General features: G+C 36.2%; 4 protein-coding genes across 5 annotated transcripts; 1 reads left to right on the top strand and 3 right to left on the bottom strand.

Moving 5' to 3' along the window:
* Nucleotides 1–548: 548 nt before the first annotated feature.
* LOC116845881 (serine protease 53-like) lies at nt 549–14,504 on the top strand. Its single transcript, XM_032819076.1, has 10 exons — nt 549–843; nt 1,009–1,159; nt 1,344–1,596; nt 1,952–2,089; nt 2,424–2,563; nt 12,687–12,772; nt 12,934–13,084; nt 13,269–13,521; nt 13,880–14,017; nt 14,352–14,504. Exons 1-10 carry the CDS (start codon nt 780–782, stop codon nt 14,493–14,495), a joined length of 1,518 nt encoding a protein of 505 aa, XP_032674967.1. The 5' UTR covers nt 549–779; the 3' UTR covers nt 14,496–14,504.
* LOC116845329 (laccase-4-like) lies at nt 3,513–9,162 on the bottom strand. Its single transcript, XM_032817878.1, has 10 exons — nt 9,005–9,162; nt 8,297–8,714; nt 7,871–8,155; nt 7,270–7,543; nt 6,560–6,764; nt 6,116–6,297; nt 5,717–5,912; nt 5,249–5,464; nt 4,732–4,962; nt 3,513–4,515 (listed from the first exon to the last, which is right to left on the bottom strand). Exons 1-10 carry the CDS (start codon nt 9,054–9,056, stop codon nt 4,325–4,327), a joined length of 2,250 nt encoding a protein of 749 aa, XP_032673769.1. The 5' UTR covers nt 9,057–9,162; the 3' UTR covers nt 3,513–4,324.
* Nucleotides 9,190–11,900, bottom strand: LOC116845341 (laccase-15-like). 2 transcript variants are annotated; one of them, XM_032817912.1, is made up of 4 exons: nt 11,739–11,900; nt 11,379–11,511; nt 10,937–11,161; nt 9,200–10,617 (listed from the first exon to the last, which is right to left on the bottom strand). In XM_032817912.1, the coding sequence occupies exons 2-4, from the start codon at nt 11,473–11,475 to the stop codon at nt 10,586–10,588; spliced, it is 354 nt and encodes a 117-aa protein (XP_032673803.1). In that variant the 5' UTR covers nt 11,476–11,511; nt 11,739–11,900; the 3' UTR covers nt 9,200–10,585. The 2 variants fall into 2 exon arrangements, with proteins under 2 accessions (XP_032673794.1, XP_032673803.1); XM_032817903.1 differs by lacking the exon at nt 11,739–11,900 and having other exon boundaries at nt 9,190–10,617; nt 11,379–11,586.
* A 940-nt stretch (nt 14,505–15,444) lies between the features above and the next one.
* Nucleotides 15,445–21,098, bottom strand: LOC116845321 (laccase-4-like). The gene is made up of 10 exons (XM_032817865.1): nt 21,007–21,098; nt 20,304–20,721; nt 19,876–20,160; nt 19,263–19,536; nt 18,576–18,780; nt 18,132–18,313; nt 17,733–17,928; nt 17,270–17,485; nt 16,756–16,986; nt 15,445–16,385 (listed from the first exon to the last, which is right to left on the bottom strand). The coding sequence occupies exons 1-10, from the start codon at nt 21,056–21,058 to the stop codon at nt 16,195–16,197; spliced, it is 2,250 nt and encodes a 749-aa protein (XP_032673756.1). The 5' UTR covers nt 21,059–21,098; the 3' UTR covers nt 15,445–16,194.
* Between the last annotated feature and the right edge of the window lie 699 nt (nt 21,099–21,797).

Below are 21,797 nucleotides of genomic sequence, written 5' to 3'. Positions count from 1 at the left end.
ATTTAATTCTAATTTTTTATATTACCAATAAAAAGAAGTCAGCAGTTATTACATATACATAAAACTGTTATAACATAATATATGATATTTTCGTTTGATTTATGCTGCAATTCTAAACAGAATCGTAAATTTCGTAACTTGTTCTCGTAAAATACGTAAGAACTTATGAGTAGATTTACAATCCTATGCAATATCATATGTCGTACAATTACTCGTAAATATCTACGATTTCATGTAATTTACAAGTGATTATACGACACATGATATTGCATAGAATTGTAAATCTACTCATAAGTTTTTACGAATTTTACGAGGACAAGTTACGAGATTTACGATTCTATTTAGAATTGCAGTATTAATTATTTTATATTACGTATCTTTTGTAAAAAGAAAAAGAAGGAGAGAGAAAATAAAAATTTAAATAATATTATCTTTTAACGATTTCATATTTATGTATAAATCTGTATGTAAAATATTTTATATGAAAACATCTTGAATAGTAAAACTACGATATCGCAGAAATTTTATCATAATTGAGTAAAATTTTAAAAATGTTATTATTATCGACAAGTAGTTTGTCGATTGTTTGTTATTATCACGAATGACTTATAAACGTCTATACAGAGAACACTTAGATATCTATTAATTCGCGCACCCGTTCTATCAGTGTCGTAAGATAAACGAGAGGCAAACAGTTTTACGTTCTAATTAATACTTTTAATCAACGCCACGTGATACGAATCGATATAAATTGAAGAGACCGCGATCGCAGTAACACAATGTTTATTACAATGAGTGCTTTCGCCGGTCTCATAATCGCATATTTAATTCTCTACACTAACGGTAAGTTTATCAAGTATTTTTATTTTTTTAAGTGTTTATATAAAGAATATCTATTAAATATTTCTCCATTAAAGAGCCAGACGACACGAAACTCCAGTGCGTCTCGTGAAAATTGAATTCGCGTAAATAAACCAATTTCCTGAGCACAGTGATTTTCATCGACAGGTTTGCCGAGCCCGTTTATTATTGGTGGCAATAATGCTTCAATCGTCCTGTTTCCTTATCAAGCATCATTGAGATATAATGACAGACACTTTTGTAACGGAGCTATCATCAGCAAGAATTACGTCATCACCGCTGCACAATGCATTTACGGGTTTGCTCTTTCTCTCTTTTCTCTTTCAAATCATTAATATTTAATAACGTTAACGGACGTTTACGTCGCCTAGACTCGCTTGTAAATCGCCCGAACGCGAAATGATTGTAAACTCCTCGAATAAATATTACATTTATGTTACAGCTATATCGCAGCTTCTCATGAGATTGATTTGTTGTTACAGTAACATTAATCCATTCATGTATACCGTCGCGGTTGGAAGCAGTAATCTCAACACGCCCAGTGCTGTATATTCAGTAATGGAAATAGTAGTACACATTGGTTACAATAAAGCGCGACATATTCACGACATCGCTTTAGTTCGCATAGAGAAAGATATCCAGTTTGACGAAAAAATCCAGCCCATTGCCTTACCAGACATCGATCAAGATTACGATGATTACCCTCTCATGGTTACAGGCTGGGCAATGAACAACGTAAGTATGAGACCCGTCATAAAATTTAAATGATAGAGTAACTGACCTTGACAAATCTATCATTTACTCCTGAGACCTTTTAAGAAAGAAACAATCTATTATCTATTATCATATCTGTGATATCTCAATGATTCTTTAAATCTATCTTGAGATAATACTGTGAAGAAGTTTAGCCACACGAGAGTCCAAAGATAAAAAGATACGAATAATTTCGGTGAAGTTGTAAAATAATACACTATAATAGTATTTGTGCTTTTACATCTAATCTGTTTACTTATCGTGCATTAATCAAAACGACTAACTTCTAACTGAAAAGTTAGAAGTAAATCAACAAAAAAATAATTTTTTTTTTCAGGTGTCTTTTTATCCTTACCCGTTGCAAGAAATTTTAGTCAAAGGATATTCTCAAGAAGATTGCAACCGTGAATACGGTTTTATCCAAGAAAGTCAAATATGCACTAAATGTGTGCAAAACGGTCAGGGGTTATGCAACGTGAGTAAAATAAATAATATGTAATAACATTTAATCTGTTACAACGTCATAAAAAAGTTTGTTGAACATGTCGCGTAATCGCCGTTGTCATCTTGAATTAACATCAAAAAGCCAAAATCTAGTTTTGTCGTTCGAATATTTCAAAAGTAATCTTTATTTTATTTTTAATGATAGAAAATAGCTTCTTCTTATATAAAAGTAGTTTCGATATCATGTAGAAACAGATATTTTTGTGATACGCCACATAAGATTACTGAGTTCAAAAGAATTGATAACATATATCGATGAGAAACTTCCACAAAGATCAATATGTTAAATAGACTTATTTCGACAGGGTGATGTCGGCGACCCAGTGGTTATTAATGGTGTTTTAGTTGGCCTGGTGTCACACGTACGTTGCGATTATACGTATCCAGACATATCCACCAAGATATTCCATTACAAATCGTGGATTGATGAAAATATGAGGAACCAATGATAAAACAATAATACCAGCGATACTCTTATCAAACCAACGTCATTCTTAAATTTTTGTTGCATATTTGGTTTGTAAGGTTTCTCGCGAAAATCGCGTTTACGTTCAGATCTATACATATACATGTATACGTAATTTTTGTACATTAATTACTTTATGTATACTTTTATGAAACATAAATTGACATAAAAAATTTAACAGATTAATTATCAAATATACCAGAATCAAAATGAAGTTTCGTATTATTATTCTATCTCTCTTATAGAGTGAACACTTTATATTCATGAAAAAGATTTCCCATTGAAGATTTCGACTTCATCGACTTTTAACGCAGCTTAATGTCCACTTTGACGCAAACATAAGAACCGATGTGGTTTTTGTATTTATGTGATTACGCTACTTGATCCAGTGCTGGGATTCTGTAACTCGTTATTGGAGTTAACGACAGTTTCATTATCATTACGCAGCTCTTCTACGGTACAAAAGCTACGCAACAATAACGAAACTGTCGTTAACTCCAATAACGAGTTACAGAATAGGGTTACTGATCATACAAGAAAATGTCTTCGCGTCCACAGGAAGCGTGGTAATTTGTTATTTACAATGATTTTTGTTTCAAGCTACTACGATGTCTACAAGTAGAACTATTAACGTTTGTATCGAGCCGCGCGCTTATAGGTCGCGGTAGGCCAGTATTAACCCTTTCGCGCGCTTTGTGGTAGGTCGCGACGCAACGTGTGACGTAAGCAGTAACCGCATTCCGCGATGCTATTTTAAGAAGCGATACGTACGTGGTGGTATACGAATATGGTTTGCCACCCCCACTCCGCAGCCTAGACAAGGTCGTGCGGTTATGTGCTGCCACCACGCATCGTTCGCGTGAATAAGTTCGGATAGAGTCCACTTGACACCCTGCAGATGCTTCGAACGCTCTATAAACCAACTACGTCATGCGAAAAATTTGAATATTTTTTATTTTTCCTCCACTTCGTCACATTTCGTCACAAAGTTTGAGCCTCCAATATTACGTGATATATGATTCGGGATAACACATTAATATCCGCACTTTGGCCTCTGTGTTTAAAAAAATTGATATTTTAAAATTTAAATTTAAATTATTAACACACGAAATAATTAATTATAAACACACGAAATAATTAATTATTTTTACATAATATATTTTTGGATAATAAAATTTAGATATATAGAATACGTGTGACATTTTATGACTTTTATCTTCTTCTCTATTGCCATCACGCGAGCTAATAGATGCAACTCACCAAATAGAGTAACACGATCTCTCATTTGTGATAGAATTGCTTAGATTCTTTTTCTCGTCTCGTCCATTAACACTAGCGAGATTAATATTGTTACTGTGCTGTGTACTGTGTGCAGATATCGTAGTAAAAGAGTAATTTATAATATATTCTCAATATTTATAAATTACATCGTTATACAAAATAATCGTAAGATATAAAGCCAATTGTAAGATATAGCCTATGAGAATAAAGCCAATAGTTGTATGAGAATAAAGCTCACTGAGAGCTGAACAAGAGAGTACTCTGCAAAGCTTGCAGTTGCAATAATTATTAAAATATTAATTTAAAAAATGTGGCAAGGCAGTGGGACGAGTCGCGTAGCCTCTCAGTCCTATCTAAATCTTGTACTCAGTTCTGTTCACAGTTCTGTATGAGACTAGATACACACGTGTATGTCGTGAATTTATAAATATTACCTCTGCACGTTCGTTTATAGAATTATCAATATCGCGGTTTTCGTGTTTTCTTTATAAACGGTGGATACGCGTTATATCCGATGGATGGAAGATAATTTCCGCACTTAGGGAAGTTCTTTGGCACCGGCGGAAGGTCCTTTCGTTCGCCAACTTTTACCACCATCTCCATGCCGACCATTTGGTGGTAAATTAAGTGACAATGGAACAGCCAGTAGCCTAAAGCAAAAATTGATTAAAATCTCATTCATATCTTCATTCACGACATTGCATTTTTTAAAATCGCATAACACAAGAATTGCATTTTTGTGTAATTCGTAGTTTCTAAAATGTTATCTTGCAAAAACTTGTATCTTAGAGTTTCATCTTTAAATACCTACGATTCTCTACTGTATTTTCCATTACATATCAGAAGATTCTTCCCGAAAGACTTACCAGGATTGTTCGCAATGAAGCGAATCACAACATAGCCGTTATACGGAATCGCCACGGTATCTTTCTTCACCGGCTTGTCAAAACACCTATTGACTTGATCCTTCTCGTCCATTTCCCGCACAATTTTCCAATTAATGCTGCTCACATTCTCATCTATAGCTCGTCCCATGCCCATTACATAAAACGCATGTCCGTGCAAATGGAAAGGATGGGACAAATTGGTCGCTTGTACTACAACCAAAAATGAATAATTCATGAAAAATGACTTAATATTTCTTTCATGTTCTTCTCGCGCGCAATATGAGTGGTTTACTCGATTGAACTATCTACATGTACAAAAAATATATATAAAAGCCATGTTTTACTTGCTACTAAAAAATATATAAAGCTTGTTAAAATCAGTGAGAGATAGTTCCTTTGTTAGTTGGACATCTTTAAAAATCCACGATGCATCATGGCCGAATTCGTCTAGAAGGAGAATAGACTCCAATAACAATGAAAAGTAGAATACACTCACATTCGTCGACTAGCAGTATCTCGACCACCGAGTCGTTCGGAATATCCAACGTATGTGTGCAAGTGCACACGTCATCCTTGCAATAGTCCTGTAGCGTATCTCTGTTACAGTACTGATTATTCGACATGTCCATAGGCTGAGAAAGGGGTGGTGAAGGTGGGAACGTGAACGATATGCCGTCGATTAAGGCGTTTATGGGAGATTCACCTTTTGCAACTGTAAAAAATCAAAATATTTTGCTAGCTGTTCTATTCATAGGTCTTATTTGTACACTCATACTTTTTAACCGCGATATTTGTCAATTAATTTTTCGCTGTGTTCCTTCATCCTTTGTACTCATTAAGAGTTTAAATTAGAGACTGATAGCGCTCGTATATAACACCCTGTTTGTGTTTTCGTATAACGATACATTATTTCTGACATTTACTTCCAAATTTTACTTTGCACAGAATACTCATTAAAGCTTACCCATAAATTTACGATAGTAATTAGGTTCGAAGACTTCCTGTTGCGTATATTCCTCGAAACCGACAGGTAAGTAGAATTTCAGGTCAGGCTCCTTCTGAAGAATCCTTTCGTCTATCTCGTTTTTGCTGTCTAAATTGCTGACGCAAATTGTATCGTCCAGTGGTACCTCGCAAGTTGCGTTTAACGCGTTCAACACCTATGAAGAATTGAACGAATAATATCAGTCATCAAGAACTGGTTAAAGTGACAAGACTCTCTACATTTTTTAAGTAAAATTCCGCTTATAAAGTAGAGTAACAGTCGAATCACTTGAATTCAAGTCGATTTTTCACTTATATAGAATAAATACTCTACTTTAGGTCGTCAAGTGTAAATATTTTCATTCGAAATTATACTTACAAGACCCTGAGGGAGACCTTCGTCGTAAGTAGGATGCGGTTTCGGTTGGTTGGATGCGCCTTCGTAGCGCAGAATGGCTAATTGTTGTATACCATCCTTGGTGCATCCACCCATGCCGCGAACTTGTATCCAATAAGAGTCAACGGATTTGTTGGTGTGCAAAATGAAATCATAACGTTCGCCTGCAATGTTAAATCCAATGTTAAATCCAATTATTACTATACCGAGGTTTTCGTTGCATAAGCGATATAACTATTTAAAGTGCAACGCGTCGCGCTTCATTTAGTAAATTAACTGTCGGCTTCTACGTTAAAACGTAACATAATGTATTGTAGCTTGCTTGGACAGAAATAGTGACTCATTAGCTCATGATATTGCGAATTAAACGAACTTTATATAATGAACTGTACTACGAAGACTGACAAAACGATAATAATGCAATACCTGCGAACGATGTGACGGAATCCACCGTTTTCGGCTCGATGTCTTCACCGTCTGTGGCAATAATGGTAATCTTGTGATTTTCTATGGTGAACATACCAGGGCATACCGTGCAGAACGCGTTGACTAAACGAAAACGATATCGTTTACCAGGTTTCACGTCGAACACTTGCAGCGTGGTGTTCGTCGTATTCCCGGTCTGTAGATCCTTTAGTAAAAAGCATGCTCATTAACACGTCAGCTGCTAATCACCGATTATACGGTATAAGTAACTTCAGTCTGATGGATTATGAACAGTTACAGACAGTGTAGAGATCAAATGAGAAACAATGTAGACACCAACTATATTAAAAAAGACAAAGGGATAAGTAGAACGAACGTTATCGAGATACAATCAAACCGAATAAAATAAATAGAAGATAAAATAAACCGAAGAAATAAATAGAAAATATGTCCTTGTCCACAACCTTGCTTTAAGACGTAAGTCGTAAGTCGTAAGAAACTGACCAACCATAGTTAATTTTGAGAAGAATAATCAACTATGGTTGGTCAATTTCTTACGGCTTACGTCATAAAGCAAGGTTGTAGACAAGGGCTATATCTTCAACTTTTATTTAATTAACATTATTTTGACTCGTAATTTCTTAAAAGAGATAAAATTCTACTGTCTTACTTAATCCTGAAGAAATAAATTCTACGAATTTCAAACTCACCGTGAATTGCCCTTTGCCGTTGATGAGTATCGTATCCGGTAACTGGCCAATGTTTGAAAAACGTCTGCCTGGGAAGTAATTAATCGCTTGATTGTGCATCCAATCATTTATTATGATAACGTGGTTGGAAAGATCGTAGTCGTACAGATGACTGTGATAATCTTCCTCGGGCGGTTTACGCACGACAAGGCCACCGAGAATTCCGTCCATCTTCTGTAGACCGCTGTGCGCGTGCCAGAAATGCGTTCCAGCGTTGTTCGCAGTCCATTGATATCTGTAATAGCAAAAGAACATGACATCCTTCAATATTTCATACATAGATATTTGCCACAGTGTAAAAACACGATGTACTTTCACATTTTACGAGTTTTTAAAAGCCTTCTTTTACAAGTTGCTATCACCCATTTCTTACATGCATTTTACATAAACAAAATAACCATAACAATAAAGATTATATTTACTATCATTACCACAACGAATAAAAATTAATAATGCCGTTACCTTCCATTACATTGTACTACTGAAAATAGTAACAGCAAGAACGTTATAAAGAACGTATTATTTTCCGACTTTCGCCCCAATTCGACCAATGCTTAATCACCTGAATTTATCACCATTCAAAATGGGACACTGCGTCAAGAATGGAACACCGTCGTAGTATTGAAATCCTTTTTGAAGAACTCCATGCCAATGGATCGACATGCCGGTACCGGACATGCGATTCTCGACATCGATCACCACGTGGTCGCCTTCGCACACTTCGATGGATGGTCCTGGCAACTGTCTATTCACAAGTTGGGCGGAACGCTCGACACCGTCACCGGGCACGCATTGGCAATCACTGCAGAAATTATTCGTCGCACCGGGAGTGCACAACTCGCAAGCCCTTCAAGAACATTGAGAAGCGTATTATTCGTCTGTTTTTCTCTGAAATCTTACGAAAATATCGCGCGGACTAATCGCTTGAATTTAGTCGGGAACTCGAAAAAGTTCGTCAATTGCAACATCGCTGATCGTGACGACTTACAGTCCGTTGACCTGATAATTCTCCACGACGAAATTATAATAGCAGATTTTACGATCGTCTTTACGACACGTGCGAGCGCATTGGACGGGGCTCGACATTGTGGTGTTCGGGATAAGCAAATACGGTAGGCAGAATCTCTCGTCGATAGGTCTTAGGTTGTCCAATCCAGCGACAATGGACTTCCTGCTGCGCATATGTCGATACTTGAGATTGTTCGGATTGCTCTCTGGATCATCTATCGGCCTTATAGGCGTAATCGTCTTTGGGTGAGTCAATATAGGTATGTTGTCATAATACGGAGTTCTCGGCGCATCCTCATGATAGTAAAAACGATCTGGTTTTCTCTCCTGTGATCTTTTTATGTAAAACGGAGATTCTATCACATCGTCGTACAACTCTGACAAGAAATCGTATCGATCTGCAGCAAAAATACATCACACTTTCATTTAACATATTTATACTTGTGACTTTCAAAGCGCAATAAAGTCAAGATGTTATCTCATAATTCTATCTTAAATCAACGAGTCTTTATCGTGAATTATGCAGAGGCCGATCCCGTTGTACACGCGATTATTCCAGAAGATAAAGACGCCTTTTTAAACGTCTCGAGAAAATTGGTCATTTAGAAAGGTAAAGTAAGTCATACTTCTCTAGTATCCTACTCAATTCTTATTGAAAATAAATCGCCAAAAAAAAGGAAAAACGTACCACAAGAAACAAATGTCAGATACAGCAACAATACTCGCGTTGCAAGCTGCATTGCGACTAATACGATCGGCAATCGTGCGGAATACAACAATATGGCTCTTATATGACTTTCTCATATATTTGTTTTATAATTCAGTTGAATGAACATGAATTTAATACAGCTGAGTACATACATATTCCAGTGTGGACCGAAAACTCTGCTTTCTACAAATCCTCTGTTATTTGTACATTACACACTCCAGATTGTTAACACGAAGCCGACGGGATGATAATCACCGGGACAATATTCACCTATATTCTCCGTCTGTCGTGGTGTACATACATCAATAAGTCGGCCGTTTATCAAGAAAATGTTGTTAAATATCGGGATGCTTTCGAGTCGAGTTAAACTGATAATGCTTACCCGCAAATTGATAAACAAATTGTGTACGAGGAAACATTCCCGATTCAACTCATTGGCGCTTTCCGTGTGAGTAATAAAATATAGTAGTTCCGGATATAGTGCTTGTGCAAAATATTATTGAAGTCTGAGCATTATGTGTTTTCACAAATACTGAAGTCTCATAAAGTGTCTCGTTCTTATGCATATAATCTTCACATTTACGCGCAACGCAGAAGTATTCACAAGGTATTAATTATAGTTATAAATGTTATAAAGATGAAATTCTCTCAAAAAGTACTCAACTCAATTCGTCAATTTGCGATCGGCCTATAAATACACAGATTGAAAAGACAGTTTAAGAAATGGTAACTTCTGAATTAGATGCCAAAATTAAACAGATTTTTGGACAATATTTCTTGTTGAATTGAGTAAGATATTTTGCTATGCACAAAAAATCTGAAATCTGAAATTTGTTTTATGTTAAAATCCAGTATTTACCTAATCGATTATCTTACAATATTACAGATTACAGATTCATACTCTTTAACAATTACTAATTATTATAATATAAATCTCAAATTATTTGTATCAGGTACGGCGAGTTGTAAAGTTAAGCTATAACTAAATCCTTTCGATAACATATTTGCTGAGTACATGTACAGATATAGTCAATAGAATAAAGGGTGCAATATTTTACCTCGATGAGCTTTGACATGCATAAGTATCAGAGGAGGAATTGTTTTTTTTAGTAATTCTGAGGAGAGATAAATTTTTTTATCCTTATTATCTATTATTAAATTTTATTATCGAATTTATCATGAAGTTTATCGAAATGAAAATGTAACTTCTTTCTCGCCGATTGTAATATAACTTTAAGATTACAATTTCGCTCTATTCGTACATCCCGTAAGAGAAAGCGCGGTATTCATTACGTTCCATCTGACTTATTGCTATACGGATATTCAGAGACATAACATAGTCTGAGATCTATTAAAGGAGAAATAATCAACCCGAAATATAAAGTGACTCACATCACAGTAATTTTTTCTAAGGCAAGAGGACGAAAGTATCAACCGTAAAAATTATGCTGAGTTATCTTTGGCAAGAAATTCCCACACCGCGGAAAACCTCGCGGAACAGGTGGTACGTCGGATCGGTTTCCAACGCGAAATACGTTGCCCATACTCGTCGCCAGATTGTTAAATAAAGTGGCAGTGAAGGAGCCAATAACCTGAAAATAAATAGTTGGTTGAAATTCGCCTGGCTGTTAAGTCAAACATGAAAATTAAGTGTTTGAAATTTAAATTTTCTATCATTGTTTTAATACAAACTATTTTTTCGAACAGTCCATTTAATATTCTACTCGCGTTTTAACATTTCAGCCACTTTCAATTCGTAGCGCAAAAGTGTTTAAGATAATTGTATTGTAAATAAATTTCTTAGGAACTTCCTTTAAACTACATATCGAAATGTTACCTTAATTGCATGCACAATTGAAGAAAGTATAGCAAGCTTTAAAGTCTTGAACAGTGATATAAAAAGATGCTCACCAGGATTATTCGCGCGGAAGCGTACAATTACGTAACCGTTATTTGGCACAGCTATAATGTCTTTAAATGGTGCCAAGGGTCTCCTTCTACGTATAAGGCCTCTTCTGTCCATTTCTTTTATTTCTTCTACTGTAACTCCGGTTCCGTTGTTGGGCACGTCGGAATACATGATATTAAAAGCATAGCCATGTAAATGAAACGGATGATGCAGTCCGCGTGCTCTAGCTAAAAGGAAAATGCAAAAATAATGCAACAACTTCCTAAGTAGCAGGAAAATCGGAAATGTTATTGCGTTGGAAGTATTCTTATTATGCTAACCACAATTCAGTCGCGACATTATGCAATTGTAAGTGCGAAACTACAAAAGTATTCAGTGATAGAAACGTGTCTAAGTATTGGTGATTTTATCTTAAATAATAAACAGAATAAAAAGCGTGCTTACTTTCATCGACTATGATGAGTTCAACGATGCCGTTGTACGGAATGTCTATGATATGCGTACATATACATGGATCGCCGCAATTGTCCGGTTTGTCCATATCATTGCAGATTATTTCAGGTGCTATATCTTCCAACTGCGAAAGTGGCGGCGAGAACGAGAAACGCAATAAAATATTGTTGATATACGAAAGCATATGACGACCGCCAGGCGCATACGAACAAAATAAAATGTTATTGAGCTCGGTGTCGTAAAGTGAAAAATTTGACTTAGCAAGATGCTCCAAACACAATAGGGTTTGTCGATTAATCGAAACCTGATTTTTTTCTGAAGTATAATTCTATTGAGCGGAGCAAATCTTACCTAGAAATTTGTCGAAAGAGTTGGGTGCAAAGAGTTCCTGAATATCGTACACGAGAAATCTAAACGGTAAATATATCTGCACGTGTGGTTTTCTCATATAAATACTCCTGCCAACTCATTCCGTAATTCCACTTTGTAAAATGCTGACACAAACTGCGTCATTTCTTGGTTGATTGCATTGAGAATCAAGTGGATTTAATACCTACAAAGACCATCATTAAGATATGAGAGAGAGAGAAAAAGATTTAAGTAATTAAACGAGATTAAACTGAATGGAGATAATCATTTGCGTGCAAATAATCATCTGCAACTTTTGTCTAAATTATTCACAAAGAGAGTTAAGTATATAAGCACTTACAATCCCTTCAAGGAGCGGAGAGTTAAAACTGGGCATAGATGTCGCCGGTTGGTTTAATGCACTATCGTACTGGAGTATAATTAGCTGTATACTATCTACGATTACTACGACTATCTACGATTTCATGTAATTTACGATATGTACAAGTGATTGTACGACATATGGTATTGCATAGAATTGTAAATCTACTCATCAATTCTTACGAATTTTACGAGAACAAGTTACAAGACTTACGATTCTGCTCAGAATTGCAGTATTAATTACTTTATGTCCCGTAACTTTTGTAAAGAGAGAAAGTGGGAGAAAGCGAATAAAAATTTTAATAATATTATATTTTAACGATTTCATATTTATGTATAAATCTGTATGTAAAATATTTTATATGAAAACATGTTATCTTGAATAGTTCAGTTTGTTAGTTTGTTATTATCACGAATGACTCATAAAAGTGTATACAGAGAACACTTAGATATCTATTAATTCGCGCACCCGTTCTATCAGTGTTGTGAGCAAACGAGAGGCAAACATTTTTACGTTCTAATTAATACTTTTAATCAACGCTACGTGATAAGAATGGATATAAATTGAAGAGACCGCGATCGCTGTAACACAATATTTATCACGATGAATGCTTTCGCCGGTCTCATAATCGTATATTTAATTCTCTGCACTAACGGTAAGTTTATCAAGTATTTTTAATTTTTTAAGTGTTTATATAAAAGGTATTAAATATTTCTCCATTGAAGAGGCAGAAGACACAAAACTCCAGTGCGTCCCGTGAAATTTGAATTCGCGTAAATAAACCAATTTCCTGAGCACAGTGATTTTGATCAACAGGTTTGCCGAGCCCGTTTATTATTGATGGCAAAAATGCTCCAATCGCCCTATTTCCTTATCAAGTTTCATTGAGATATAAGGACGAACACTTTTGTAACGGAGCCATCATCAGCAAGAATTACGTCATCACCGCTGCACAATGCATTTACGGGTTTGCTCTTTCTCTCTTTTCTCTTTCAAATCATTAATATTTAATAACGTTAACGGACGTTTACGTCGCCTAGACTCGCTTGTAAATCGCCCGAACGCGAAATGATTGTAAACTCCTCGAACAAATATTACATTTATGTTACAGCTATATTGCAGCTTCTTATAAGATTGATTTGTTGTTACAGTAACATTAATCCATTCATGTATACCGTCGCGGTTGGAAGCAATAATCTCAACAAGCCCAGTGCTGTATATTCAGTAATAGAGACGGTAGTACACATTGGTTACAATAAAGCACGTCATATTCACGACATCGCTTTAGTTCGCACAGAGAAAGATATCCAGTTTGACGAAAACATCCAGCCCATTGCCTTACCAGACATCGATCGAGATTACGATGGTTATCCTCTCATGGTTACAGGCTGGGCAATGAACGACGTAAGTATGAGACTCATCATAAAATTTAAATGATAGAGTAACTGACCTTGACAAATCTATCATTTACTCCTGAGACCTTTTAAGAGAGAAACAATCTGTTATCGTATCTGTGATATCTCAATGATTCTTTAAATCTATCAGTATCAGTATTATCTTGAGATAGTACTGTGAAGAAGTTTAGCCACACGAGAGTCCAAAGATAAAAAGATACGAATAATTTCGGTGAAGTTGCAAAATAATACACTAGTATTTGTGCTTTTACCTCTAATCTGTTTACTTACTGCGCATTGATCAAAACGACTAACTTCTAACTGAAAAGTTAGAAGTAAATCAACGAAAAAATAATTTTCTCTTTCAGCTGTATTTTTATCCTTACAAGTTGCAAGAAATTTTAGTCAAAGGATATTCTCAAGAAGATTGCAACCGTGAATACGGCTTTATCCAAGAAAGTCAAATATGCACTAAATGTGTGCAAAACGGTCAGGGATTATGCAACGTGAGTAAAATAAATAATATGTAATAACATTTAATTTGTTACAACGTCATAAAAAAATTTGTTGAACATGTCGCGTAATCGCCGTTGTCATCTTGAATTGACATCAAGAAGCCAAAATCTAGTTTTGTCGTTCGAATATTTTGAAAGTAATCTTTATTTTATTTTTAATGATAGAAAATAGCATCTTCTTATACAAAAGTAGTTTCGATATCATGTAGAAACAGATATTTTTGTGATACGCCACATAAGATTACTGAGTTCAAAAGAATTGATAACATATATCGATGAGAAACTTCCACAAAGATCAATATGTTAAATAGACTTATTTCGACAGGGTGATGTCGGCGATCCAGTGGTTATTAATGGTGTTTTAGTTGGCCTGGTGTCATACGTACGTTGCGATTGTACGTATCCAGACATATCCACCAAGATATTCCATTACAAAGCGTGGATTGATGAAAATATGAGGAAGCAATGATAAAACAATAATACCAGCGGTACTCTTATCAAACCAACGTCATTCTTAAATTTTTGTTGCACATTTTGTTTATAATAATTTTCTCGCGAAAATCGCGTTTACGTTCAGATCTATACATATATATGTATACGTAATTTTTGTACATTATTTACTTTATGAATACTTTTATGAAACACAAATTGACATAAAAAATTTAACAGATTAATTCTCAAATATGAAAACCAGAATCAAAATGAAATTTCTTCGTATTATTATTCTATCTTTCTTATAGAGTATTTTATATTCGTTAAAAGATTTCCCATTCAAGATTTCCTGTCGACTTTTAACGCAGATTAATGTCCACTTTGACGCAAACATAAGAACCGATGTTTTTCGTATTTACGTGATTACGCTACTTGATTCTCATCCCACAGGAAAACGACTTCGCGTCCACTGGAAGCGTGGTACTTTGTTCTTAACAATGGTTTCTGTTTCAAGTCACTACGATGTCTACAAGTAGAACTATTAACGTTTGCATCGAGTCGCGCGCTCATAAGTCGCGGTAGGCCAGTATTAACCCTTTCGCGCGCTTTGTGGTAGGTCGCGACGCGACGTGTGACGTAAACAGTAGCCGCATTCCGTGATGCTATTTTAAGAAGTGATACGTACATGGCTGCGTCCAGAAACCCTACTCGGTGAGTAGAGTAAATTTAACTAGTCAATCAGAGCAAAAGGAACTGAGATTTATTTATTATGATTGATTTATTAAAATAACTTTACCCATCGAGTAGGATTTCTGAACATAGTGATATGATGGTATGCGAGTATGGTTCGCCACCCCCACTCCGCAGCCTAGACAAGATCGTGCGGTTATGTGCTGCCACCACGCATCGTTCGCGTGAATATGTTCGGATAGAGTCCACTTGACACGCTGCAGATGCTTCGAACGCTGTATAAACCAACTACGTCATGCAAAAAATTTGAATATTCTTTATTTCTCTTCCAATTCATCACATTTCGTCACAAAGTTTGAGTCCCCAATATTACGTGACATATGATTCGCGGATAACACACTAATATCCGCACTTTGGCCTCTGTATTTAAAAAAATTGAAATTTCAAAATTTAAATTTAAATTATTAACACACGAAATTATTAATTATTCTTACAGAATATATTTTTGGAAAATAAAATTTAGATATATAGAAGACGTGTGACATTTTATGACTTTTATCTTCTTCTCTATTGCCATCGCGCGAGCTAATAGATGCAACTCCCCAAATAGAGTAACACACGATCTCTCATTTGTAATAGAATTGCTTAGATTCTTTTCTTCGTCTCGTCCATTAACACTAGCGAGATTAATATTTTTATTGTGTGCAGATATTGTAGTAAAAGAATAATTTATGATATATTCTCAATATTTATAAATTACATCGTTATACAGAATTATCGTAAGATATAACGCGTGCCAATAGTTGTATGAGAATAAAGCTTACCGAGAGCTGAACAAGAAAGTTTTCTACAAAGTTTACAGTTGCAATAATTATTAAAATATTAATTTAAAAAATGTGGCAAGGCAGTGGGACGAGTCGCGTAGCCTCTCAGTCCTATCTAAATCTTGTACTCAGTTCTGTTCACAGTTCTGTATGAGTCTAGATACACGCGTGTATGTCGTGAATTTATAAATATTACCTCCTGCACGTTCGTTTATAGAATTATCAATATCGCGGTTTTCGTGTTTTCTTTATAAACGGTGGATACGCGTTATATCCGATAGATGGAAGATAATTTCCGCACTTAGGGAAGTTCTTTGGCACCGGCGGAAGGTCCTTTCGTTCGCCAACTTTTACCACCATCTCCATGCCGACCATTTGGTGGTAAACGAAGTGACAATGGAACAACCAATAGCCTAAAGCGAAAATTGATTAGGATCTCGTTCATATCTTCATTCGACATTGCATTTTTTAAAATCGCATAACACAACAATTGCATTTTTAGGTAATTCGTATTTTCTAAAATGTTATCTTGTAAAAACTTGTATCTAAAGCCCATTCTACAATTGCGTAAGTGTTGTCGTGTATCTACATAAGAATCCGAAACCAATCCGAATGTTTTATTCACTGATTGCTTTACTCTGATTGGTTGTCGTAATCACTTACAACCACTTAGAACCACTTTCACGCAATTGTAGAATGGGCTTTAGAGTTTTATCTTTAAATACCTACGATTCTCTACGTATTCTCCATTACATATTAAAAGATTCTTCCCGAAAGACTTACCAGGATTGTCCGCAATGAAGCGAATCACAACATAGCCGTTATACGGAATCACCACGGTATCTTTCTTCACCGGCTTGTCAAAACACCTATTGACTTGATTCTTCTCGTCCATTTCCCGCACAATTTTCCAATTAATGCTGCTCACATTCTCATCGATAGCTCGTCCCATGCCCATTACATAAAACGCATGTCCGTGCAAATGGAAAGGATGGGACAAATTGGTCGCTTGTACTACAACCAAAAATGAATAATTCTTGAAAAATGACTCGATATTTCCTTCATGTTCTCGCGCGCAATATGAGTGATTTACTCGATTAAACTATCTAAATGTAAAAAAAATACATGTAAAAGTCATGTTTTACTTGCTACTAAAATATATACAAAGCTTGTTAAAATCAATGAGGGGTATTTCCTTTGTTAGTTGGACATCTATAAAAATCCACGATGCATCATGGCCGAATTCGCCAAAAAAAAGAATAGACGCCAATAATAATGAAAAGTAGAATACACTCACATTCGTCGACTAGCAGTATCTCGACTACCGAGTCGTTCGGGATGTCCAACATATGTGTGCAAGTACACACGCCATCCTTGCAATGGTCCGGTATCGTATCTCTGTTACAATACTGATTATTCGAAATGTCCATAGGCTGAGAAAGGGGTGGTGAAGGTGGAAACTCGAACGATATGCCGTCGATTAAGGCGTTTATGGAAGATTTACCTGCTACAACTGTTAAAAATCAAAATATTTTGCTAGCTATTCTATTCATAGGTCTTATTTGTACACTCATAGTTTTTAACCGCGAAATTTGTCAATTAATTTTTCGCTGTGTTCCTTCACCCTCTGTACTCATTAAGAGTTTAAATTAGTGACTGATAGCGCTCGTATATAACACCCTGTTTGTGTTTTCGTATAACGATACATTATTTCTGACATTTACTTCCAAATTTTGCACAGAATACTCATTAAAGCTTACCCATAAATCTACGATAGTAATTAGGTTCGAAGACTTCCTGTTGCGTATATTCCTCGAAACCGACAGGTAAGTAGAATTTCAGGTCAGGCTCCTTCTGAAGAATCCTTTTGTCTATCTCTGTTTTGCTGTCTAAATTGCTGACGCAAATTGTATCGTCCAGTGGTACCTCGCAAGTTGCGTTTAACGCGTTCAACACCTATGAAGAATTGAACGAATAATATCAGTCATCAAGAACTGGTTAAAGTGACAAGACTCTCTACATTTTTTAAGTAAAATTCCGCTTATAAAGTAGAGTAACAGTCGAATCACTTGAATTCAAGTCGATTTTTCACTTATATAGAATAAATACTCTACTTTAGATCGTCAAGTGTAAATATTTTCATTCGAAATTATACTTACAAGACCCTGAGGGAGACCTTCGTTGTAAGTAGGATGCGGTTTCGGTTGGTTGGATGCGCCTTCATAGCGCAGAATGGCTAATTGTTGTATACCATCCCTGGAGCATTCACCCATGCCGCGAACTTGTATCCAATAAGAGTCAACGGATTTGTTGGTGTGCAAAATGAAATCATAACGTTCGCCTGCAATATTAAATCCAATGTTAAATCCAATTATTATTATACCGAGGTTTTCGTCGCATAAGCGATATAACTATTTAATGTGCAACGCGTCGTACTTCATTTAGTAAATTAACTGTCGGCTTCTACGTTAAAACGTAACATAATGTATTGTAGCTTGCTTGGACAGAAATAGTGACTCATTAGCTCATGATATTGCGAATTAAACGAGCTTTATGTAATAAACTGTACTACGAAGACTGACAAAACGATAATAATGCAATACCTGCGAACGATGTGACGGAATCCACCGTTTTCGGCTCGATGTCTTTACCGTCTGTGGCAATAATGGTAATCTTGTGATTTTCTATGGTGAACATACCAGGGCATACCGTGCAGAACGCGTTGACTAAACGAAAACGATATCGTTTACCAGGTTTCACGTCGAACACTTGCAGCGTGGTGTTCGTCGTATTCCCGGTCTGTAGATCCTTTGGTAAAAAGCATGCTCATTAACACGTCGGCTGCTAATCACCGATGATACGGTATAAGTAACTTCAGTCTGATGGATTATGAACAGTTACAGATAGTGTAGAGATCAAATGAGAAACAATGTAGACACCAACTATATTAAAAAAGACAAAGGGATAAGTAGAACGAACGTTATCGAGATACAATCAGACCGAATAAAATAAATAGAAAGAAAATATGTCCTTGTCCACAACCTTGCTTTAAGACGTAAGTCGTAAGTCGTAAGAAACTGACCAACCATAGTTAATTTTTAAAAGAATAATCAACTATGGTTGGTCAATTTCTTACGGCTTACGTCATAAAGCAAGGTTGTAGACAAGGGCTATATCTTCAACTTTTATTTAATGGACATTATTTTGACTCAATTTCTGATTTCTTAAGAGAGATAAAATTCGACTATTTTACTTAATCCTGAAGAAATAAGTTCTATGGTCAAACTCACTGTGTACTGCCCTTTACCGTTGATAAGTATCGTATCCGGTAACTGGCCAGTTTTTGAAAAACGTCTGCCTGGGAAGTAGCTAATCGCTTGATCATGCATCCAATCATTCATTATGATAACGTGGTTGGAGAGATCGTAATCGTACAGATGACTGTGATGATCATTCTCGGGCGGTTTACGCACGACAAGGCCACCGAAAATCCCGTCCATCTTCTGTAGACCGCTGTGCGCGTGCCAGAAGTGCGTTCCTGCGTTGTTCGCAGTCCATTGATATCTGTAATAGCATAAGAGCGTGATTTCCTTCTACATTTCATACATAGATATCTGTCACAGCGTAAAAACACGATGTACTTTCACATTTTACGAGATTTTAAAAGCCTTCTTTTACAAGTTGCTGTCACCCATTTCTTACACATTTTACATGAACAAAATAACAATAACAATAAAGATTATATTTACTACCATTACTACAACAAATAAAAATTAGTAATGCCGTTACCTTCCATTACTGTTTCCTTATTTCCTTGTACTACAGGAAAAAGTAACAGCAAGAACATTATAAAGAACATATTACGTTCCGACTTTTGCCCGAATCCGACCAATGTTTAATCACCTGAACTTATCACCGTTCAAAATGGGACACTGCGTCAAGAATGGAACACCGTCGTAGTATTGAAATCCTTTTTGAAAAACCCCATGCCAATGGATCGACATGCCGGTACCGGACATGCGATTCTCGACATCGATCACCACGTGGTCGCCTTCGCACACTTCGATGGATGGTCCTGGCAACTGTCTATTCACAAGTTGGGCGGAACGCTCGACACCGTCACCGGGCACGCATTGGCAATCACTGCAGAAATTATTCGTCGCACCGGGAGTGCACAACTCGCAGGCCCTTCATGAACATTGTTAGAAGCGCATTATTCGTCTTTTTTTTTCTGAAATCCTACGAAAATATCGCGCGGACTAATCGCTTGAATTCAGTCGGGAACTCGAAAAAGTTCCTCAATTGCAACATCGCTGATCATGACGACTTACAGTCCGTTGACCTGATAATTCTCCACGACGAAATTATAATAGCAGATTCTACGATCGTCTTTACGACACGTGCGAGCGCATTGGACGGGGCTCGACATTGTGGTGTTCGGGATAAGCAAATACGGTAGGCAGAATCTCTCGTCGATAGGTCTTAGGTTGTCCAATCCAGCGACAATGGACTTCCTGCTGCGCATATGTCGATACTTGAGATTGTTCGGATTGCTCTCTGGATCATCTATCGGCCTTATAGGCGTAATCGTCTTTGGGTGAGTCAGTATAGGTATGTTGTCATAATACGGAGTTCTCGGCGCATCCTCATGATAGTAAAAACGATCTGGTTTTCTCTCCTGTGATCTTTTTATGTAAAACGGAGATTCTATCACATCGTCGTACAACTCTGACAAGAAATCGTATCGATCTGCAGCAAAAATACATCACACTTTCATTTAACATATTTATACTTGTGACTTTCAAAGCGCAATAAAGTCAAGATGTTATCTCATAATTGTATCTTAAATCGACGACTCTTTATCGTGAATTATGCAGAGGCCAATCCTGTTGTACACGCGATTATTCCAGAAGATAAAGACGTCTTTTTAAGAGTCTTGAGAAAATTGATCATTTAGAAAGGTAAAATAAGTTACACTTCTCTAGTATCCTACTCAATCCTTATAGAAGTCACCAAAAAAATGGGGAAACATACCACAAGAAACAAATGTCAGATACAGCAACAATACACGCGTTGCAAGCTGCATTGCGACTAATACGATCGGCAGTCGTGCGCAATACGACAGTATGGCTCTTATATATGATTTTCTCATATGTTTGTTTTATTATTCGGTTGAAAGAACATGCATTTAACACAGCTGAGTACATACATATTCCAATGTGGTCCGGAAACTCTGGTTTCTACAAATCCACTTGTTATGTTGTACATTACACATTCCAGATTGTTAACACGAAGCCGACGGGATGATAATCACAGACGGTATTCACATTCCTCGTCCGTCGTGATGTACATGCATCAATAAGTCGGCCGTTTATCAAGAGAATGTTGTTAGATATCAGGATGCTTTTGAGTCGAATTAAACTGAGAATACTTACTCGCAAATTGATAAACAAATTGTGTACAAGGAAACATCCCCGATTCGACTTATTAGCGCTTTCCGTGTGAGCAAGGTTGCACATAATAAAATATAATAGCTCCGGATATAGTGCTTGTGCAAAATATTATTGAAGTCTGAGCATTATGTGTTTTCACAAATGCCGAAGTCTCATAAAATGTCTCGTTCTTCTATGCGTATAATATTTACATTTACATGCAACGCAGAAGTATTCACAAGATATTAATTATAGTTATAAAGATGAAATTCTCTCAAAAAGTACTCAACTCAATTCGTCATTTTGCGATCGGCCTATAAATACACAGATTGAAAAGACAGTTTAAGAAATGGTAACTTCTGAATTAGATGCCAAAATTAAACAGATTTTTGG

The sequence above is a fragment of the Odontomachus brunneus genome, unplaced genomic scaffold, assembly GCF_010583005.1.
Source record: "Odontomachus brunneus isolate Ranch 3 - 2012 unplaced genomic scaffold, Obru_v1 Obru_scaffold_004, whole genome shotgun sequence".
Taxonomy (NCBI): Eukaryota; Metazoa; Arthropoda; class Insecta; order Hymenoptera; family Formicidae; genus Odontomachus; species Odontomachus brunneus.
Note: the sequence above shows the minus strand (reverse complement) of the source record. Positions and strands in the feature narration are given on the sequence as shown.